The sequence below is a fragment of the Apus apus genome, chromosome 1 (assembly GCF_020740795.1).
Source record: "Apus apus isolate bApuApu2 chromosome 1, bApuApu2.pri.cur, whole genome shotgun sequence".
NCBI lineage: Eukaryota > Metazoa > Chordata > Aves > Apodiformes > Apodidae > Apus > Apus apus.
Window position 1 is genome coordinate 135,475,436 of NC_067282.1, and position 17,899 is coordinate 135,493,334.

Consider the following 17,899-nt stretch of genomic DNA (forward strand, 5'->3'; position numbering starts at 1 on the left):
GCTAACAAGAGCAGGTAGAAGCCTCATGACTCAGCTCTGGTGGCATAAATGTTTCATGCTGTCCTTTCTAAATCAATCTTGAGAAGAACCCTTACTCAGGAATGTAGAATACATAAATCAAATAGGAAATCAGTATTGTAGCCATTTATGTGCAATAGAGATTGGACAGAGCATCATTTCTTCCAAACCTAGTATTGCTGTGGTCTAGGTACATTTTGGACCTGTATTTTTTTATTTTGTAAGGCTGAAATTTCTCTCCAAAAGTTTTAACTGCCATAGAAAAAAAGAAAGAAAAACGGAGAGGGGAAGAGATATTTTTACAACATCTTACAAGTTGTGAAATTTTTTTAACATCTCCATGACCTTCTAAAATGACTTGTGAAGGCAGATTGACAATTCCATTAAAAATTTAGTTTGAATCCCTCTGCTACAGGCTCAGGAAGGGGAGGGAGAGTAGCAGCACAGTGGGGAGAGCAAGGGAAAAGAAGATGAAAGAAGTGGGTAGGTATAGCAATGTCTGGGAGACCCTGGTTGCCAGTAGCTACCATCTCATGCTTCCATCCTTTAGTAAGAGTGCCCAGCTTAGCTTTCTGGACCTCTGACATAGGCAAGTTGTGCTACACTGTCTGCAGCTGCACTGAGCACTGCTGGTGCCTATGATGGCCCTGCTACCCTGCAGTTTTACTGGCAGAAGCTCATTGCTTTCTCAGGCTATTACTGCCACACAGTTGCTGCACTGTATCCGAGTTGTAGCTACATTGTGTAAAGCTTGAGTAAATCTCTGTTTAAACCACTTGGAAATTAAAAATGCTGTACAAAGCATTACTGAGAGGTACTTCACACTCACCACTTCATATTCTAATCCCTTTGGCCAGTTCAGGACTATATGCTTTAACCCCATCATTGATCCACGTGGCATGTCCTCACCCTGTCCCTTCACTCACAGTTTTATATTGTGAATATACATATAGATGCTGCATAAATCAGTCTTCTCAGCTCAGTTAATGACTTACTTGCAACCCTTTTTTGCCCGAAGACCCTTTGGCTTTTTTCCATACTCAAAGGGCTATAAAAAATGTTTTTAAAATAAAATGTTCAAACATCTTCAGTAGCTTATCTCTTGCCACTTACTAATAGTGGAAGAGCGACAGCTAAAATGAGGGAAATGGTGGTCTGTGGTATTTTAGAATGAGGGAAAGATACTTTAGTGTCAGAAGAGCAAAGCATCATAAACAAAATTCTGATTTCCAAATGGATTATTTGCATAGAACAGTGCTTAAGGCAGCAACTCCCTTAAAGTGTGTTGAATTGGTAAATGGCAAGGGACTGCAGATGAAGAGGCTTTTCTCTCACTGAGCCCTTCAACACAAAACTTCTGAATCTTTTGTGCAGATGCAAAATCGGTAGGTACTGATGTCAGCTGGCACAAGCAAGGTATGAAATGTAAGGGCTCTGTGGCTAGTGTGAGGTGTGTGGCTAAAGAGAGCATTGATGTTCACTGGAAATAAGGCCATACCTCAGCTTTTCAGAAGCAAAACACCCAGAAGGTGAGCTTGTCTTACAGATGTGTACCTTCAGGGCCCACAGGGAGTCAAAGCAGAGTAACCATGCTTGTCTGCATGACTTCTTTTCAATCAACTTTTGCTGTGATTTTTCTGCCTGCTATGCCTTGGAATTGTATGGCTGGGGAGAACTAGTTTGGGGAGTAGAATCCTTAAAGGCAGCCTGCAGAGCCAACTTAAGGTTAGGACAGAAAACATATCACAGAATAAAATCAGAAGTCTTCACTGGGTTCCTAGAGCAGTCCCTCAGATGTGAACACAGACATGATTCTTGGAAAATCTGTCTTATTGGGGCAGAGTAAATAAATAAATTGTGTTCAGGTTAAAATGTGTCTGAGCAGCAGTTTATCTGCTGCAGTGGAACTGTTGAGTTCCATTGCACAAGGACTGTGAAGTACAATGTTTCTCATCAAAACACTGGAAACAAGCATTTTGCAGGACAAAAGTCAAACAGAAAAAACCCACATTAGTAGCTCCCCAACATGTGGTGCAGGAGTTCATATGGATTTGTATCAATTGCATTTAAAACACAAGCACTATACAGTGCTTAACCCAGAAATAAGTTATATCAAAGAGCTACATCGTGTAAAAACAAAATAAAGGCATTTTACAAACACACTTCAGATCTTCAAATGTACTGCTGCAGTTTTCAACTTCAGTATCAGTAACAAAGTCAAATAAGCACTTTCCAAATCCTTTCCCAAGGAGGAAATGAGTCTGGGGTCAAATCTTTGGTCATTTTCTTATGATGTGTTTTTAGACTTTTTATATATTCAAGTTCTTACAGGTTTGGGTTGTGTTTTTTTTTAACATCTTGGGTAAAATTTCTAAATCAGATCTAAGAAGTCCATTTGTATCCCCACAAAGCAAAAAATAAATAAATGATAAAGTAGATTTGGTTGTAGAAAAATGGATCTGACAACTGACTCTGTAAAACCATCTACATTTTCCCACTGAAAACTGAGTTCAGCTCTGCCATAGTGTCAGAATTTTCTTGTCCTCAAAATCTCATGTTTACAATTCTTTCAGTTAGGAGGACAGTAAACTGAATGGGAGCCTCCATTCAGAATTTCCCACCAATTACTCTATCTGTATTTGTTGATTACTGGGTACTGTTCTTCACATGGAGTCAAAATTCATAGGTAAGACTTTTTGCCATCTTGCTGAGTTTCATTTTTTCATTAAATATCTCCTCAAACCTTCGATTCTGTTTTGGAGTGAAATGGTTCTTCCAGTCACCAACAGCACCTAGGAGAACAGAGGCAGAATAAAAACAGTGAGGTTAGCAATACATAGTGCAGAAAATTATTTAAAAGCAGCCCAGTTTTGTTAATGTTGCTGTTGGCACAGTTTATTAATAGATAATTAACCATATCTCTTCAGTAGGTCATGATAATGAGTAATTGTTTTATTGGTCTGATGAGACTTGGATGGAAACAGCTGGATAATCATCCTGAAAGAGTGTTAAGCCCTCAGCCTCAGACTTCTTTAGTGCCAACAAAACTAAGTGGTACATGAAAAGCAGCACATTTGCTATACGGAGTTGGAGCTCTTCATCATCTCAGCAGAGAGGCATCTTGCTGCACCTTAAATGCATGCAGTTAATGGTCTCTACCTGGACTCTTAACAGTAGAGTGAAATGTTTACACCCTAGCTGAAATTAATTTCATCTAAGTCAAGATCTAACACTCATCAAATGAGAGGTGCCCCAAATGCAGCTGTATCTCTCCATTGACTAAAGAAGACTCCAAAAAAAGCAGGACTGAGTAACCTGATCAATGAGCTGTTACCCAGTTTGAGTAATCAGGGAATTGTTTTTTAAACCAACATGTTTTTGTGAGACAATGTTTACAGTTTCCTCTCATGCATTCTCCAAAGACCCTGCATCCCAAAACTCCTAACTGAAAACAGGGTTCTGAACAGGGAAGACAAGAAAAGAGAGCCCAACGAATTATATACATACATGTTCTCTAAACTGGCTAAAAACCTGGGATTCACACACGTGAACACGGAACTACGTGGCAGGGAAAGTGTTGGGATTTTTCAAATTTTTCAACATAGCTTTGTCAAAGTTCACTGACTTAGAAAAGTGTATCTGAGTTTTTTGTTTATTTGTTTGCTTCTTGCTGACAGATTGTATTTTGGCATTTGGCTCAGCGCACTGGTAAAAACATTCTGAATTAGTGCAATGTACCATTTCTCTACTTATAAATGAAAACTTTTTTTTCTTAATTGAAACATTTAGTTTTAACATGTCAATTATTGTTCAAAAACTAAGTAAAAATAAATATGATGGTTTTGGTTGACATACTATCCAAATCTGCGGAAGATTCTGAAACGTCAGGAGCAAGAAAACAGCTCCTGCAAGTATTTCTATGTCACATCTGAGCTGAGCACTGTTGAAGATGTTACTATGGATTCCAGGTTGGCCAAGGTCCGAAGTCTACCTGTGAAGCCATGAAGTGATTGAGTCATTAATTCTTTCCCTGTTGTCATTGTCAGCATATTCCTTTTTCAGGAATGTTTCAGGAAGTAAGACGTGGTAGGGAGGATAAAGGCTACTAGCAAGTCTCCTTTGTACGCAATGTGTTTGGCTCTTTCTCATTCTAGCAAACTAAGTGACCTTCGCAGGTGATATCACAGGGAACATGTTGTAAAAGACTGAGGTGGCCAGCTTTTAGATAAAAAAAGACAGATAAAGAGTAATGCTCTATGAACCTTTCCTTTTAGCTCAAAAGCACCCACAGAGCATTAGTCAGACTGCTGTTCATGCTCCTCTATGCTTCTCCTGCGTCAGCGTGCGTTTGCAACCCAAGAACTTAAAAACAAAGTGGTTTTTAAGATGGCTTCAAACTGAAGGCTCCTGTTACTGCTTCTGGGTTTGACCCAAAGTGTCACTACAGCCCAGAAAATACCTGGACTGCAGCCTTCTGGCTGGGTTCCCACTCCTGCTGCTTTAAACCGCACCCAGGGACCTTACCTTTTCTGAAAATCAGCTTCCTGTTGGATGTCAGTGAACAAACGGTGTGACTGGGATCACTGTTCTCCTTTTCCGTGTCGCTCTTCATCTCTGAGAAAGAGGACTTCTTGCAGATGTCTTGGACATCATTGTCACTGACATATAAATCCAGGAACAGACTAATTTCCTTTACAATCTTAGGCAGATCCTGAGGTACAAGAAAAATAAAGCTTTTATATTTCCGAGCCAATTATCAGCCTTTTAGTTGATATGAAATGATCCTTTTTATTATTTATCAAGTTTATCACACATATTTTCTTTCATGCAAAGCTAAACATGTCATTAGACTGTGTAGATGGCAGGTACAGTACAATACACACAGAAATGAATACATGCTGAGTAGGTGATATTGGATATAGTTTCATTGCCAATTTTACTCCTAGTTCAGGAAAAGTGTTCTCGTGTCACTCAGAATTATTTCACTGGAGATAGAGAAATACTCAAAGCTCAGTCTGTGGAAGTAGCTTATTTCATTGAATGTGATGTATCTAAAAATCCAACAAGGAAATCAGGATACAAAATGACTTGTTTATTTTCCCTGTAGTGGTTTGGTTTCTGGTTTTTGGTTGTGGGTTGGGTTTTTTGTTTGTTTTTATGGGGTTCTTTTTTTGTCACACTGAATGGCAGCACAGCCCTCTGGAGTGTCACCCACCCCTCCCAGTTTGGTATTGTCAGTGAACTTGCTGAGGATACAGTCTGTCCCCTCACCCAGGTCATTGATGATTGTGTTCAGCAAGACTGGACCAAGTATTGATCCCTGGACACCACTGGTTACAGGCCTCCAACTCGACCCTGCTCCATTGATCACAACCCTCTGAGATCTGTCACACAGCCAGCTCTCAATCCACCTCATTGTTCACTTGTCTAGCCCACACTCCCTCAGTTTCCTAATGAGAATGTTATGGGAGAGAGTGTCAAAAGCCTTGCTGAAGTCAAGGTAGATGACATTTGCTGCTCCCCCCTCATCCAGCCAACCAGCTATGATATCATAGAAGGCTAGCAGATTGGTCAAGCATGATTTACCCTTGGTAAATCCATGTTGACCACTCCTAACAGCTTCCTGTTCTTCAATGTGCTTAGAAATTACATCCAGAATGAGTCCCACTGATCATAAGTAGTTCTGTTGTTGTGTGTAACTTTTTGAAAATGTCACCAGAAATGTCAGGCATAACAGGTTCATCTGTGGCCTTCAACAGATGTCCTTGGTTGGTCTTTCCATAGGACCAAGAGCAAAGAGCTTAAAATTCTTCCTGTAGCCTGGGGGAAATAATGTAATATTTGTCCCATCTCCTGCATCTAGTAAGTGCAATTCTCACAGGATTTGGTAAACTTGTGTAGTCAGAATTAGCTCATTGATCTACACAAATACGAAATGTGCCCAAAGAAATACATTAACATTTTCCATCTTTCTCCTTTTTCATTATAATTTGCTCTTTGACATTTTTATGATGTTAATTTACAAGTAATGCCTCTGAAATAAGATCAGAGAGCATGTTTACCTTCTTCATGTCTTCATAGAACAAAAACAGGATGTTTTTGTCATTTTTGTGTTCTTCCCAACTTAGGAAATGATCAAACCAGGATCCACAGACAACTGAAAAGAAAACACATCAAAAAAGATTCATATAAACTTTATTCATAAAGAACTCTGCCTGTATCTCACACATTTAGGGGAATAATCCCTTCTTAGTATGTACCACTAGCTAGAAATATGCTTCACTAGGAAGTTAAATGAGTCTGTTAAATGGAGCACACTATTGTTAGCTCTATTTTGTCCCAGCAGAGAACAATCTATGTTACTTTTAAATGCTAAAGACAAACTATGTCAGTAATTTATAATACAAATATAGCACACAGCCAACAACATAGAGAACGTATTGTTCTATATTTGACTCGTATTAATTGTTTTGTCTGAATGCTACTTTTGCTGAGCCATGGGAGGAGAACTGATTTTTGCCTCTCTTTTAAAAACCAAAATTCTGAGCCTTCTGGTTGAAGGGCAAGATGGACTGCATTGAAAGATGAGTTGGAAACCTCCTGTAGTGTGAGAAGAGGCTTAGACAGAGCAGCCACAGCCAATGTTCTCCAGAACTGTGGCTTTACTTTATAACTGCTCCCAGAAAAGTGTAATGTTGTAATGGGCATAATTTTGGTTGCAAACTTTGAGTTGTAATTAAGTATTTTGCTGAATGCTTCAATCTGTAGCTATCTCCTGGACATAAAGCACCATCTAACTGCAAGGCATGTATGCTTCAGGGTGTACAATTAAACCATGTTGCCCTGCTCCAACACACTGGGGTTGTGGCCAATAGTAGCATAGAATAGCCCTGTTGGCTTCAGGGGTACAGCATACAGCCTTGGAGACTCCAGGGACAGCATCACAGTTGTGTCTGTGTGTCCTCATCCTTGTTCTGAGGGAGATTAATGCTGCAAGAGTACTACAGGATCTGAACCAAGAAGCAGAAACTTCCTATGTTTCTATGAGGAAAATGACAACCTCTCTCTCCACACCAACTCTTACGTAAATCTATGCTGTAACAAACTGTTATGTTTTTATGCCATATATAAGCACACAGAAAATAAAAGGTGGGTACTAAATTACAGACAAATGGGAAATGCTTTTAAAATTTAATATAATCCTATTTTCTTCCTTTCACTAATGTATGTTCAGAGTTGATGTTAAACAAGTCAGGATCCTGCAAATCACTGAAGAATGTGCCTCAGGCCTGCTCTGAACTAGGAACACAAGATGTGAGCCAAGAGCAACACAAGCCAGTAAACAAATTGACTGCTGGAGCTCTGATGTAAGCCCATGATGACTGCAATGGGACTTCTCTGTCAAAGTTTTCAAGCTGATCTACCATTGTTGCTGTTATCATCACTATGTTTGTATAGCAGGAACACATGTCCTCAAAGGAGTAATAAAGCACTAAAATGGGAGTGGATAACTGGAACATGGTCCTGTTGTGAGCTTCCAGGCCACAATGGCCACTTATTTTTGTCCTTGGTCTTTGGACCCTGCTACTAAGACAACACATAAGCAAGAGAGCTTTATGAAAGCATCTAGACTCCCCTTGAAAGGCCACCAAAGGCTTTCTTCAGGATTGGAGAAGGCACTACCCTGCAAGCATAGCTCTCAGTGCAGCCTGGGGACAGTCTTTCTGTGTGCCGCATTGCCTGCACTTTGGGACAGTAGTGAGGCGTGTAGAGCTGGCTGAGCCCCTTCAAATGGAGCAGCTGCCCTTCGAGGACAGAAGGTGGCTGCGGTGAGCCCAGCTGCCCTTACCTCTGCTTGGGAGGAGCTGTATACACATACCTCCTCTATCACAGATTAAACATGGGGAACTGTCTGTTTTTCTAGTTCACAAGAGAAGGTTGGAAATGTTTTAACACAGGCGAATCCACATCAGAATCGACAAATTGTCAGGGGTTTCAGAGCCTTTGTGGGAAGAAATTAAATAAGTGACTTATCTGTGGGAATGTGTTTTAAGAGATATGTCAAAGAGCAGCAACCTGAAAAGAGCAGTTGTGCTTAAATAATACAGCTACTTATCAAAATGCCTCCTTGCAGGGCTGAAGATAGCATCCTATTATTGGTCTTGTTTAGTTTGGTATTGGAATTTATCCTGGAAAAAAAACCCTAACTAAAGCCACATTAATAAGGAGTTCTGTGGAAGTTTTCAAACAGTTCACATTTCTTAACTCTTTCTGTGCATAATAAGCTAATGTAAACGGCAAGAAGAAAACATAACATCCTTACCATCTCCTTTTACAAACAAGTCAAAGAAAGCAGTCCAGGTGTCTACAGTGGGAAGGTTTGGGTTATCTCTGTAGTAATGATACATGGAAACGGCAGTGTCTTTTGGATTTCTACTGATGTATATCATCTGTAAGTGAAGATGATATGGTTATTAATTATATTATCTTTAGAGGTGCTCTATGTGCAAATGTAGCATTTTCACAGGCAGTTTGCAGCATCAAAACCCCTTCCTTTAGGATTCCTCCTTTGGTGACCACACCATTGAAATAAAAATGTATTTATATTTTGAAGGCAGAAGGCAGGAGTTGTCAGTAAATAATTCCATGTGAAGGTGTTGTGTTTGCTACATCTAGGTAATGTTTGTGTTTTATGAGATGCCGTGTTCATTTTAACTTACGAGTCAGTATACTATCTCATATATCTAAAAAATGAAACCATTTACTAATCAACATTCATGGGACAGCTGCTGAACATACATTTTGGCCTTCCATTCAAACTAGCTTTGTCCCAGAAGTCTGCATCTGAGTAATCCTGAAATGTTGACTTTATAGGGTCTGCACAAAGCTTCAACAGGAGGGGCAGAGTATATTCCCCCCAGAACAGCTTATAAAAACTCAAGATAAGTATCTTCTAAGCTAGTGCTCCAGCCACTATAAAATGGGGCCATGAGAACACACCCCATCCCTAGGGATATATTTCTGATTGAAAGATGATGAGGTTCTATTTTGTATGGTGCCTGCCTGGTATAGGAATCACGCCCTGGGGAGCAATGAGGCAGGAGCAGAACCCAGTCCCTAGCTCAAGTCTCTGCTCGCGCTGCCTTCAACTGCTGGTCAGCTGTGTCTCCAAAATTTAGAGCAAAACACTTCTGGAAACTATAAATAATTTTAAAATTATTAACACTCAACAAGACAACATAGATTCCCATTAGACACTTAGCATACCTTACTGCTTTTGTTTCTCTTTTCCTTACCTTGCATTTTTTATTCTTAAAATTTGGAGGTAACATGTGGTAGTCTAAGTGCGTTGGGATGATTCTCTTTGATGAGAGTTTATTCAGCTCCTCCAGTTTAGAAATGTCACCAAATTCAATGGGAGATGTTAGTGTAACTTGAGTGTTGTAAAGCTTTGTGATAACTCCTGCAAGCCAATGAGTGCCTGCAGAAGGGAGAAAAAAAAAAAAAGAAAAAAAGAAAAAAAAGATTTGTTACTGAGAAAATATGTGGAACATGCAGTTTTCATATAGAAACTGCTTATTAGTGCCCAAGTGATGCTTCTAATCCCCTAGATTCAAGAAACTTCACATAACTGAACAATCCCACTGCCTCCAAATGTATAAATACTGGAAAAATTAGAGCCATAACTGAAGTACAAAGCAACTCTGTAAGAAGTGTTATTATTGGTACCAAAACAGTATAATTAGAAAAACTGCTTGTCAGCTGAAAGGTGGTTATATTTTTTTACAATTTATTTTAGAACAACCTGTGGCCTGTTTTTTCCCTCATAATATCTTGAGTCTGTATATTTGGAAAGTACTGACTGAGCTTCTTTGGTGTGTGCTTCTGTGTGCAATTGAGTCAGAGGGAGAGGGAATAAGAAATGAATACATCTACAGCCAAGAGCCATACATATAACTTAATACAGATCTTTACTTACTCATAATTGAATGTAGAAAGGCCTCAGGAAAATATTTCAAGTACAGATTTTGCTTACAAGAAAGAAATATTTATTTTCTTTCTAGTATGAAAACACCTGAGATTATTTTCAATTAAAGAATCAAAACTTTGATAAATGACACTTATTTTTTCATAATTTGAACTCTTACTGACAGAATAATATAGTCACATCCTCGAACATTCTTCCCTGTTTCTTGTACACAGCAATTTCCCAACTAGTTATAAGCACAGAACATGAAACAAGCAATTGAGACTTTGCAACTAACATCTAAAAGTAGAACTTACCAGATTTGGGGTAGGAAACCAAAAGGACATCATCTTCTCTAGCATCAAAAGTATCCAAGGAATTTAAAAGTTCTGGAGAAGACCTAGTGGTAAAGGGAATCCCCTTAAACCTGTGAATGAGTTCTGCCTCACTGGGGCTGGACATGGTTGCTTAAGTCTTGGATTCCTGCAAATCAGATAATGCTGAAATGGTGAGGATTTGAGAGTCACTTCTTAGTCAGATGGTTTGAAGTGACAAATCGAGACTGAGCAATACAAACCTCATCCTTATATACTGTGCTACACACCATGGAGTCCTATCAGATATTGATTTTTCCAGGTAGTTGAATGAGGCAACTGAAATATTAGCAGTAACTTGATAATAAACTTGAAATGCAGAGTCATGAAAAATACTTGTCATTTGTAATTTATTAGCTTTCCAGATAAGGTAATGAGGTGATAGTCAAAATGTATTAATTGTGGAAAAATTACAAGAATGAGCATTGTATGTAACCTTAAAATATTCTTCACACAGTCATTTGGTAAGTTATACTTCGTTGTAAGCTGTTTCAGCTTCCAAGGAAAAAGCTACATCCTGAAACACTTTTTATTAATACCAAACCAATGCATTATTTTATGTAAATGAAGTCATTTTTTTTGTTTTGTTTCACCAAATATACAACAGCCTGAATTTTCAAAAGAGCAAATTGATTCCAAATGCTTGAATTTTGTGGTGTAAAGGAACTAGGTTTTTAATCATTTTCTAATTTCAGCCTGAAGCATCTTAAAAATAGAGGTACTTACAGACACAATCATTTTTGAAGCTGTCATATGTCTCCATAAGAGGGGTACAGACAACAAAAATTTCAAATTTAAAATAGATACATAATATTGGCTTGCATCTTGCATGCTTCATGAAGGGGTTGAAGATTTTTAAATCTTTCCACTGAGTACACAGATGCATGAAAATAAAAGTCAATTGTAGAAAAGAGGCAGTTCTTAATTACTTGTTTTGAAATTTTTCTTTTTTAAAAAAATTGAACCTGTGGAAGTCATAATTAATTTTTTTCAGACTGAAAGCTCCACTCTTGTTTCAAGTGACCTTAAGCAAAGTGAAGGCATCCCAGTAAAATAAATAACTCAGTTTTAAATAAAAACATTTTGGAGTGCTTAATATTTTCATTTTTTCTTTCCATGGCCACAAATTAGTTTAGTAATTTTTGAATTCTTTTCTTCAAACAACGATTGGCTTCACTATTCCTACTGAAAACCTCCCACAGTCTATTCAGCTGAGGCCCTTAAATATCTTCAACTCAATTTGAGAACTTGTTTTAGAAGAAAGCAATCCTTCATGAATTTCCCAAGTTTACCAAGCTCTCAGTTCCTTTTTTATCATAAATAATAACTTAGGATTGGTCATAGGAGCTGACTACCAAATGGACCTCCCATGACCCCTGGTAAGAAGTTAATGATTAGAAGATGCCCTCCCAAGAAACACCTGAGAACCTCCCCACACGGACTAAGGACAATTACTATCTTCTCTACTTGCTTCTTTCTAATTCAATCTCCAGGAAAGCCAGCAATTTAGGATTGATTTCCCCACCACCCCTCCCTTTTCTTGGCATTATTGGCAGCCTGCCAGTCAAACAGAAGTGAAGTCAGCAAACCCAGATCTTCTCACCTGTGTTGCCTATAGAGTTGCCCTTAAACAGTTATCGCTTGCAAAATGTTCTCTGTGCCATCAGCAAACTCCGAGTTCCAGTTATGAAGGGCTGAGTGGAGATGAAAATCATGGAAAATATACTCTGGAGACATGTTCCCTATCATAGGGGCTGAGAGGACATGGGTGAGTCTTTCCAGGAGCTAATCAAGTGAGTCAGTGAGAGTACAAGGAACACCTGGATACTGATGCTCAGTTAGAAGTTGGGGTAAGGAGTTCAACATTTTTCTCTTGCTCCCAGTCAGAAGATCTAAGACATCACTTCATATCTTAAGGTAAAAATCCTTAAAAATCTATACTCTATCAACAGATTTCACTTCGGTTACTTCAGGTATCAAAAGTATGTTTGGAACCATAAAGACACCTGTTTCTGTGTTATTCTGAACATCTGTATTAGGCTGAATACAGAGGTTTCTAAGGTTGATTTTGCACTCATCACTCCAGCCATATGCGTTTAGTGCAAGCTAATAAAAATGTCTTACCTTGACCTAGCAGAAATCATCTTATTGCAAAATGCTTTACATATTGACTAAGCTTTTTTCTTTTCATTTCTTCCTGCATTCCTGTTAGGTTTTGAGTCAGCACATTTGCCTAATCTAATCACTTGGACCTTAATTAATAATTCACAAATGAAATGGCTAAGGTGTAAAACAGAAGCAATACAGAAGCAAAGAAAATTCTGGTCCTTTTAACTCATCTCAACTGCTTTTTACACTAGGATCTTTATCCAGCATGTGTAATGTTAATGCCTATACTTGGAAAATAGGGCCTACTCCTGCAATGGTACAGTATCCTGAATTGCAGGGACTTAAGGAAAAAGAGAGTATTCAGCACCTCACAGTAAAAATGTTTTATAAAACTAAGCTAGCTACATTAACATTAAAAGCACATTATTATAGCTACATTATACAAAGACAGCATGGATTTAAAAAATGCCTTTCCAAATTCTCCATCCAACTTTAATGTTCTCCTTTATCAGTATTGTAACACAGCAGGTAGACTACAACTAATGTCTTTTGAACTGGGTTGATGCAAACATGGCAAGCTGATACCGAAGGATTCCTGCGTCTATTGCCTAGATGTCTGCCACAGGCTCTGAGGAGCTTCTCCCAGCATCATGTTGTCCTGTCCTGATCTCTGGCCCTCCTGGACCTAGCAAAGCTGGAGAAGTGGGCCCAGGTGAACCTCATGAGGTTCAACTTGGCCAAGTGCAGGGTTCTGCCCCTGGGCCGAGGCAACTAGAGAGATGAATACAGGCTGGGGGAAGACGTGCTAGAGAGCAGCCCTGTGGAAAAAGATCTGGGGGTACTAGTGGATCAAAAGCTGGACATGAGCCACCAATGTACAATTACAGCCCAGAAGACCAACAGCTTCCCGGGCTGCACCAAAAAAACAGTGCTGCCAGTGGATTGAGAGAAGTGATTCTGCCCCTCTGCTCTGGTGAGAACTCACCTGGAGTACTGAGTCCAGCTCTGGAGCCCCAAACACAAGAAGGGTGTGGACCTGCTGGAGTGTGTCCAGAGGAGGGCAATGAAAATCATCAGAGGGCTGGAGCACCTCTCTTATGAAGACAGGCTAAGGGAGCTGGGGTTGTTCAGCTTGAAGAAGACTCCAGGGGGATCTTATGGTGACCTTCCAATACCTGAAAGGGGCCTATAAGAAGGCTAGGGAAGACTTGTTCACAAGGGCGTGTTACGATAGGACAAGGGGTAATGGTTTCAAGCTAGAGAAGGGTAGATTTAGGTTGGACATTAGGAAAAAGTTGGTTGATATGAGGGTGGTGGATCACTGGAACAGGTTGCCTAGAGAGGTGGTGGAAGCCCCATGCCTGGAGACATTCACAATCAGGCTTGATGGGGCTCTAAGCAATTTGTTTTAGTTGGAGATGTCCCTGCTTATTGTAGGGGGTTTGGACTAGATGACCTTTAGAGATCCCTTCCAACACAAGACATTCTGTGGTTCTATGATTCTCTGTTTAACTTGAACCTCCTATGCTCCAGCTTGTGCTAATTGCCCCTTGTCCTGTCATTGGACACTGTGGGAAAGAGACAGGACTCATCCTCCTGACACCTAGCCTTTAGATCATAGAATGATAGAATCATAGAAGGCCGGGTTGGAAGGGACCTCAAGGATGATCTGGTCCAACCTTTCTAGGTACTACTATAGTTTATATGAGATATCTCAGCACCCTGTCAAGCTGAGACTTAAAATTGCCCAATGCAGGAGAATCTACCACTTCCCTTAGGAGACTATTCCAATTTTTGATTGTCCTCATGGTGAAAAATTTACCTCTTGTGTTCAATTGGATCAACTTGAGCACATCACCCCTTGTCTTTTCCATGTAACTCCTTGTAAATCGGGAGTCTCCATCTTCTTGGTTGCCACCCTTGAAGTACTGGAACATGGTAATGAAGTCTCCCCTGAGCCTTCTCTTCTCAAGGCTGAACAAACCCAGCTTTCTCAGCCTCTCCTCACATGGCACGTCCTCCAGTCCTTTGATCATCCTTGTGGACATTCTCTGGACCCTCTCCAGCCTGCCTGCATCCTTTTTGTAGAGCGGGGACCAAAACTGAACTCAATACTCCAGGTGTGGTCTGACAAGCCCTGTGTAGAGCGGGATGATGACTTCTTGATCTCTGCTGGTGATGCTCTTTTTGTTGCAGCCCAGCATTATGTTGGCTTTCTTTGCCACTGCAGCACACTGCTCACTCACGTTGAGCCTGTTATCCACCAAGTCCCCCAGATCCCTTTCCACAGAGCTGCTCTCCAGCCAGGTGGATCCCAGTCTGAACTGCACTCCTGGGTTGTGTGCTCCCAGGTGCAAGACCTTACGCTTCTTCCAGTTAAACTTCATAACGTTCCTGCTAGCCCATTCCTCCAGTCTGTCTAGGTCATCCTGGAGGGTGGCTCTCCCTTCTGGAGTGTCAGCCTCTCTAGTCATCGTGGTGTCATCAGCAAACTTTGTCAGGGTGCTCTTGGTCCCAACATCCAGGTCACTTATGAAGATGTTAAACAGCATTGGGCCCAATATTGACCCCTGGGAGACCCCACTTGTGAGAGCTTGCCAGTTTGAGAAGGAACTATTTACTACCACCCTCTGGGTATGGTCTGTCAGTCAGTTCCCTACCCACTGCAGAGACCACCCACAGGATCCCTTCCTACTGAGCCCTGACCAAGCTGTAGTTTGCTCTTCTAAAATCTAAACCCTTTGCTCTGAAATTAAACTTCACTGTGCTCAGCAGTATCCCAAACTCCATGATATTGTGATCACTGCAGCCATGGCTGTCACTAACCGAGATATTACAGAGCAGGTTCTCTTAGTGAGTAGTAAGTCCAGCTGTGCCCCATTCCTGGTTGGCACATCCAACATCTGTGTGAGGAAGCAGTCTTCTGCACATTCGAGCAACTTGATGGATGTCAGGTGAATTGCAATGTTGTTCCACCAGCAAATGTCTGGCTAAAGTCTCCCATAAGGTTTTGTTGACCTGAAGCTTGCCTGAGCGACCTGAGTATCGCTTCGTTGGTCACATTGTCTTGATTTGGGGGTTGGTAACAGATGCCTACTGTAAGGTCTCCCTTGGAGATGAACCCCTGATTTTGACCCAGAGGCATTCAATAGGGCTACCACAATTATTATAGTTGATATTATCATGTTATATATCATATAATTATCATATACATGCAAGGTTTTCCTTAACATAGAGCGTAGCTCCTCCACTTCTTCTCCCCTGCCTGTCTTTACTAAATAATTTATAATAAAGTTTTATATATATATGTATATTATATTATAATATAGACATAATATAATTTATAATAAGATATTTATAAGCATTTATGAGATCCCCCCTCTGCACTTTGAGCTGGTTCCAACTATTAGGTAGTGTGACTTAGCCAAAACCACTTCACGGGGAGGGCATTGCGTTGCTTTACACTGCAACAGCAGTTCCCCACCTGGTAGCCTATCTTGAAGTGCCTGGACTCTTGCCAGAGAAGCCTCCCTTCCTTGTTCCATCATTCAATACTAATCAAGTAGTATGATTTAACAACTTTGATTTCAGAAGTCTGTGATATTTATGCTACATCTATATTTAGGTATGCTGTGAAGGAAGTAAACCGTAAGTGCGGAGTCATGTTGTATTGCATGGCATATCAGATCATAAGGTTCCTTGACCTTATTTTATCCCTCTCACCACAAATCATTGCCTGAGGATATTTTCTGCCAAGTCTACAACTGATACAGCTAATCATAGTAACCTCATTGCTGCCAGCAGAGCTGTGCCCTTTGGAGAGCTGGCTGGCAAATGCCACAGCTGTGAGGTTACCACTGTTTGGCCCAGCTCCTTCCCTGCAGCTGCATTCAGTGGTACCTTCAAGGCACGAACACATATGTAACAAAGACATGAAGGGGCAAAGGGGGGTGGAGTGGCAAAAAAGAAAAGCAAACAAAGATTTTAACCTTAACTGGGGTAAAGAAGATGGTGCTGTGTACATGCAGGACGGCTCACCAGGTAAGTGCTCTCTCTGGCAAATGCTTGTCTGTCACAGTGGGATAGGCTGGGGATGTTCTTAGGTCCCTAGGGTGAGAGGACAGGCTTTGGAGGTGTGGGGTTCTTTTGGTTTATCGTTATTGTTGTATCTAACATGGAGGCTTAATGGGATAGGATCAAATAACAGTAACTAATGGGTCATCCTGTTATTGCTAGTGCATTAGTACTTAATGGTAACTTCACTAGTAACTTGAAATGATTCCACCTTGTTTTGCTTTCACAGAATCACAGAATATTAGGGGTTGGAACAGACCTCTAAAGATCATACAGTCCACCATCCTGCCTGAGCAGAACCAAAAAACCACACACAACTAGAGCAGATCACTCAGAAAGGCATCCAGACAGGTCTTGAAAGTCTCCAGAGAAGGAGACTCCACAACCTCTCTGGGGAGCCTGTTCCAGTGCTCTGTAACCTATTGTGCTTTGTTAGCATAATGTATAGAAATTGTCTGTTATTTTGAGGCACACATAACATACTAGGCTGAAGTATTCTATAGGGAGCCAGATAATTTCCAGAAAAAAAACATTTTGAGATGTAGGTTCTTCAGCAATCTACACCCTGTGGAGCATCACTGCACACAGTTTGGTGGCAAACGCTATCCTGTTGGTTCACACACTCCCTTTAAATACAGCAGCGAGAGAAACCAGCAGCCCAGCTAACCACAACTACCTTTGGGAAGGCTTGTGAGCCACAACCAGAGGAGGTGTACCACTGGAAAGAGGTGCGCTTGTGTCCATACTTGCAGTAAGACAGTGCCCAGCTTTGCAGGCCCTTGTACTCTGCCAGCTCACTGGTGAGTCCAATCCAAATTAACATGGTGATCCTGATGTTAGAGATAATGCTGTTTGCATTTGAGGGAGCTGTCTGGAAACTTTGGGTTCATACAAATGTCAAAGGGGAGCCAGTCTTGGCTACCAGAGAATGGAGGTCTCCATGTCACCGAGCTGCACACAGAACTTGCAGAGAACCTGATCTCTGATAAGTTGATTTCCCCATTGCACCATGTCTCATTTCCCCATGTGCTCATGACAGTCCTGGACCAGCTAAGGTGTTGCAGTGGCAGACAGGAGCATGCATGCACCTCCAGTTTGTCTATCCCTCCAGCCAGACCACTGTGACAACTCTGCAAGTATCTCTTCTCCCAGGAGGAAACCAAAGCAGTGATCAGTCAGTGCCAGCCCCAGCATTACCTCTCCTTGAGGTAAGGAGGCTGATCAATATGCTCTAGTTCTACACCCTATCAGTTAGGCAGTAAGATTCAGGTCATTGACAAAGAGATCAGTGGCTTGGCTACAGGACCTGTATCAGCAGTACAGACCTCATGTTGTGGCATGGCTCCTATCTGCAGTG

At 40.8% G+C, this 17,899-nt stretch overlaps 1 protein-coding gene across 1 annotated transcript; it reads right to left on the reverse strand.

The window, feature by feature from the left end:
* Positions 1-2,428: 2,428 nt before the first annotated feature.
* Positions 2,429-10,447, reverse strand: LOC127389171 (sulfotransferase 6B1-like). Its single transcript, XM_051629435.1, has 6 exons — positions 10,303-10,447; positions 9,315-9,499; positions 8,342-8,468; positions 6,081-6,175; positions 4,543-4,729; positions 2,429-2,810 (listed from the first exon to the last, which is right to left on the reverse strand). The coding sequence occupies exons 1-6, from the start codon at positions 10,445-10,447 to the stop codon at positions 2,692-2,694; spliced, it is 858 nt and encodes a 285-aa protein (XP_051485395.1). The 3' UTR covers positions 2,429-2,691.
* Between the last annotated feature and the right edge of the window lie 7,452 nt (positions 10,448-17,899).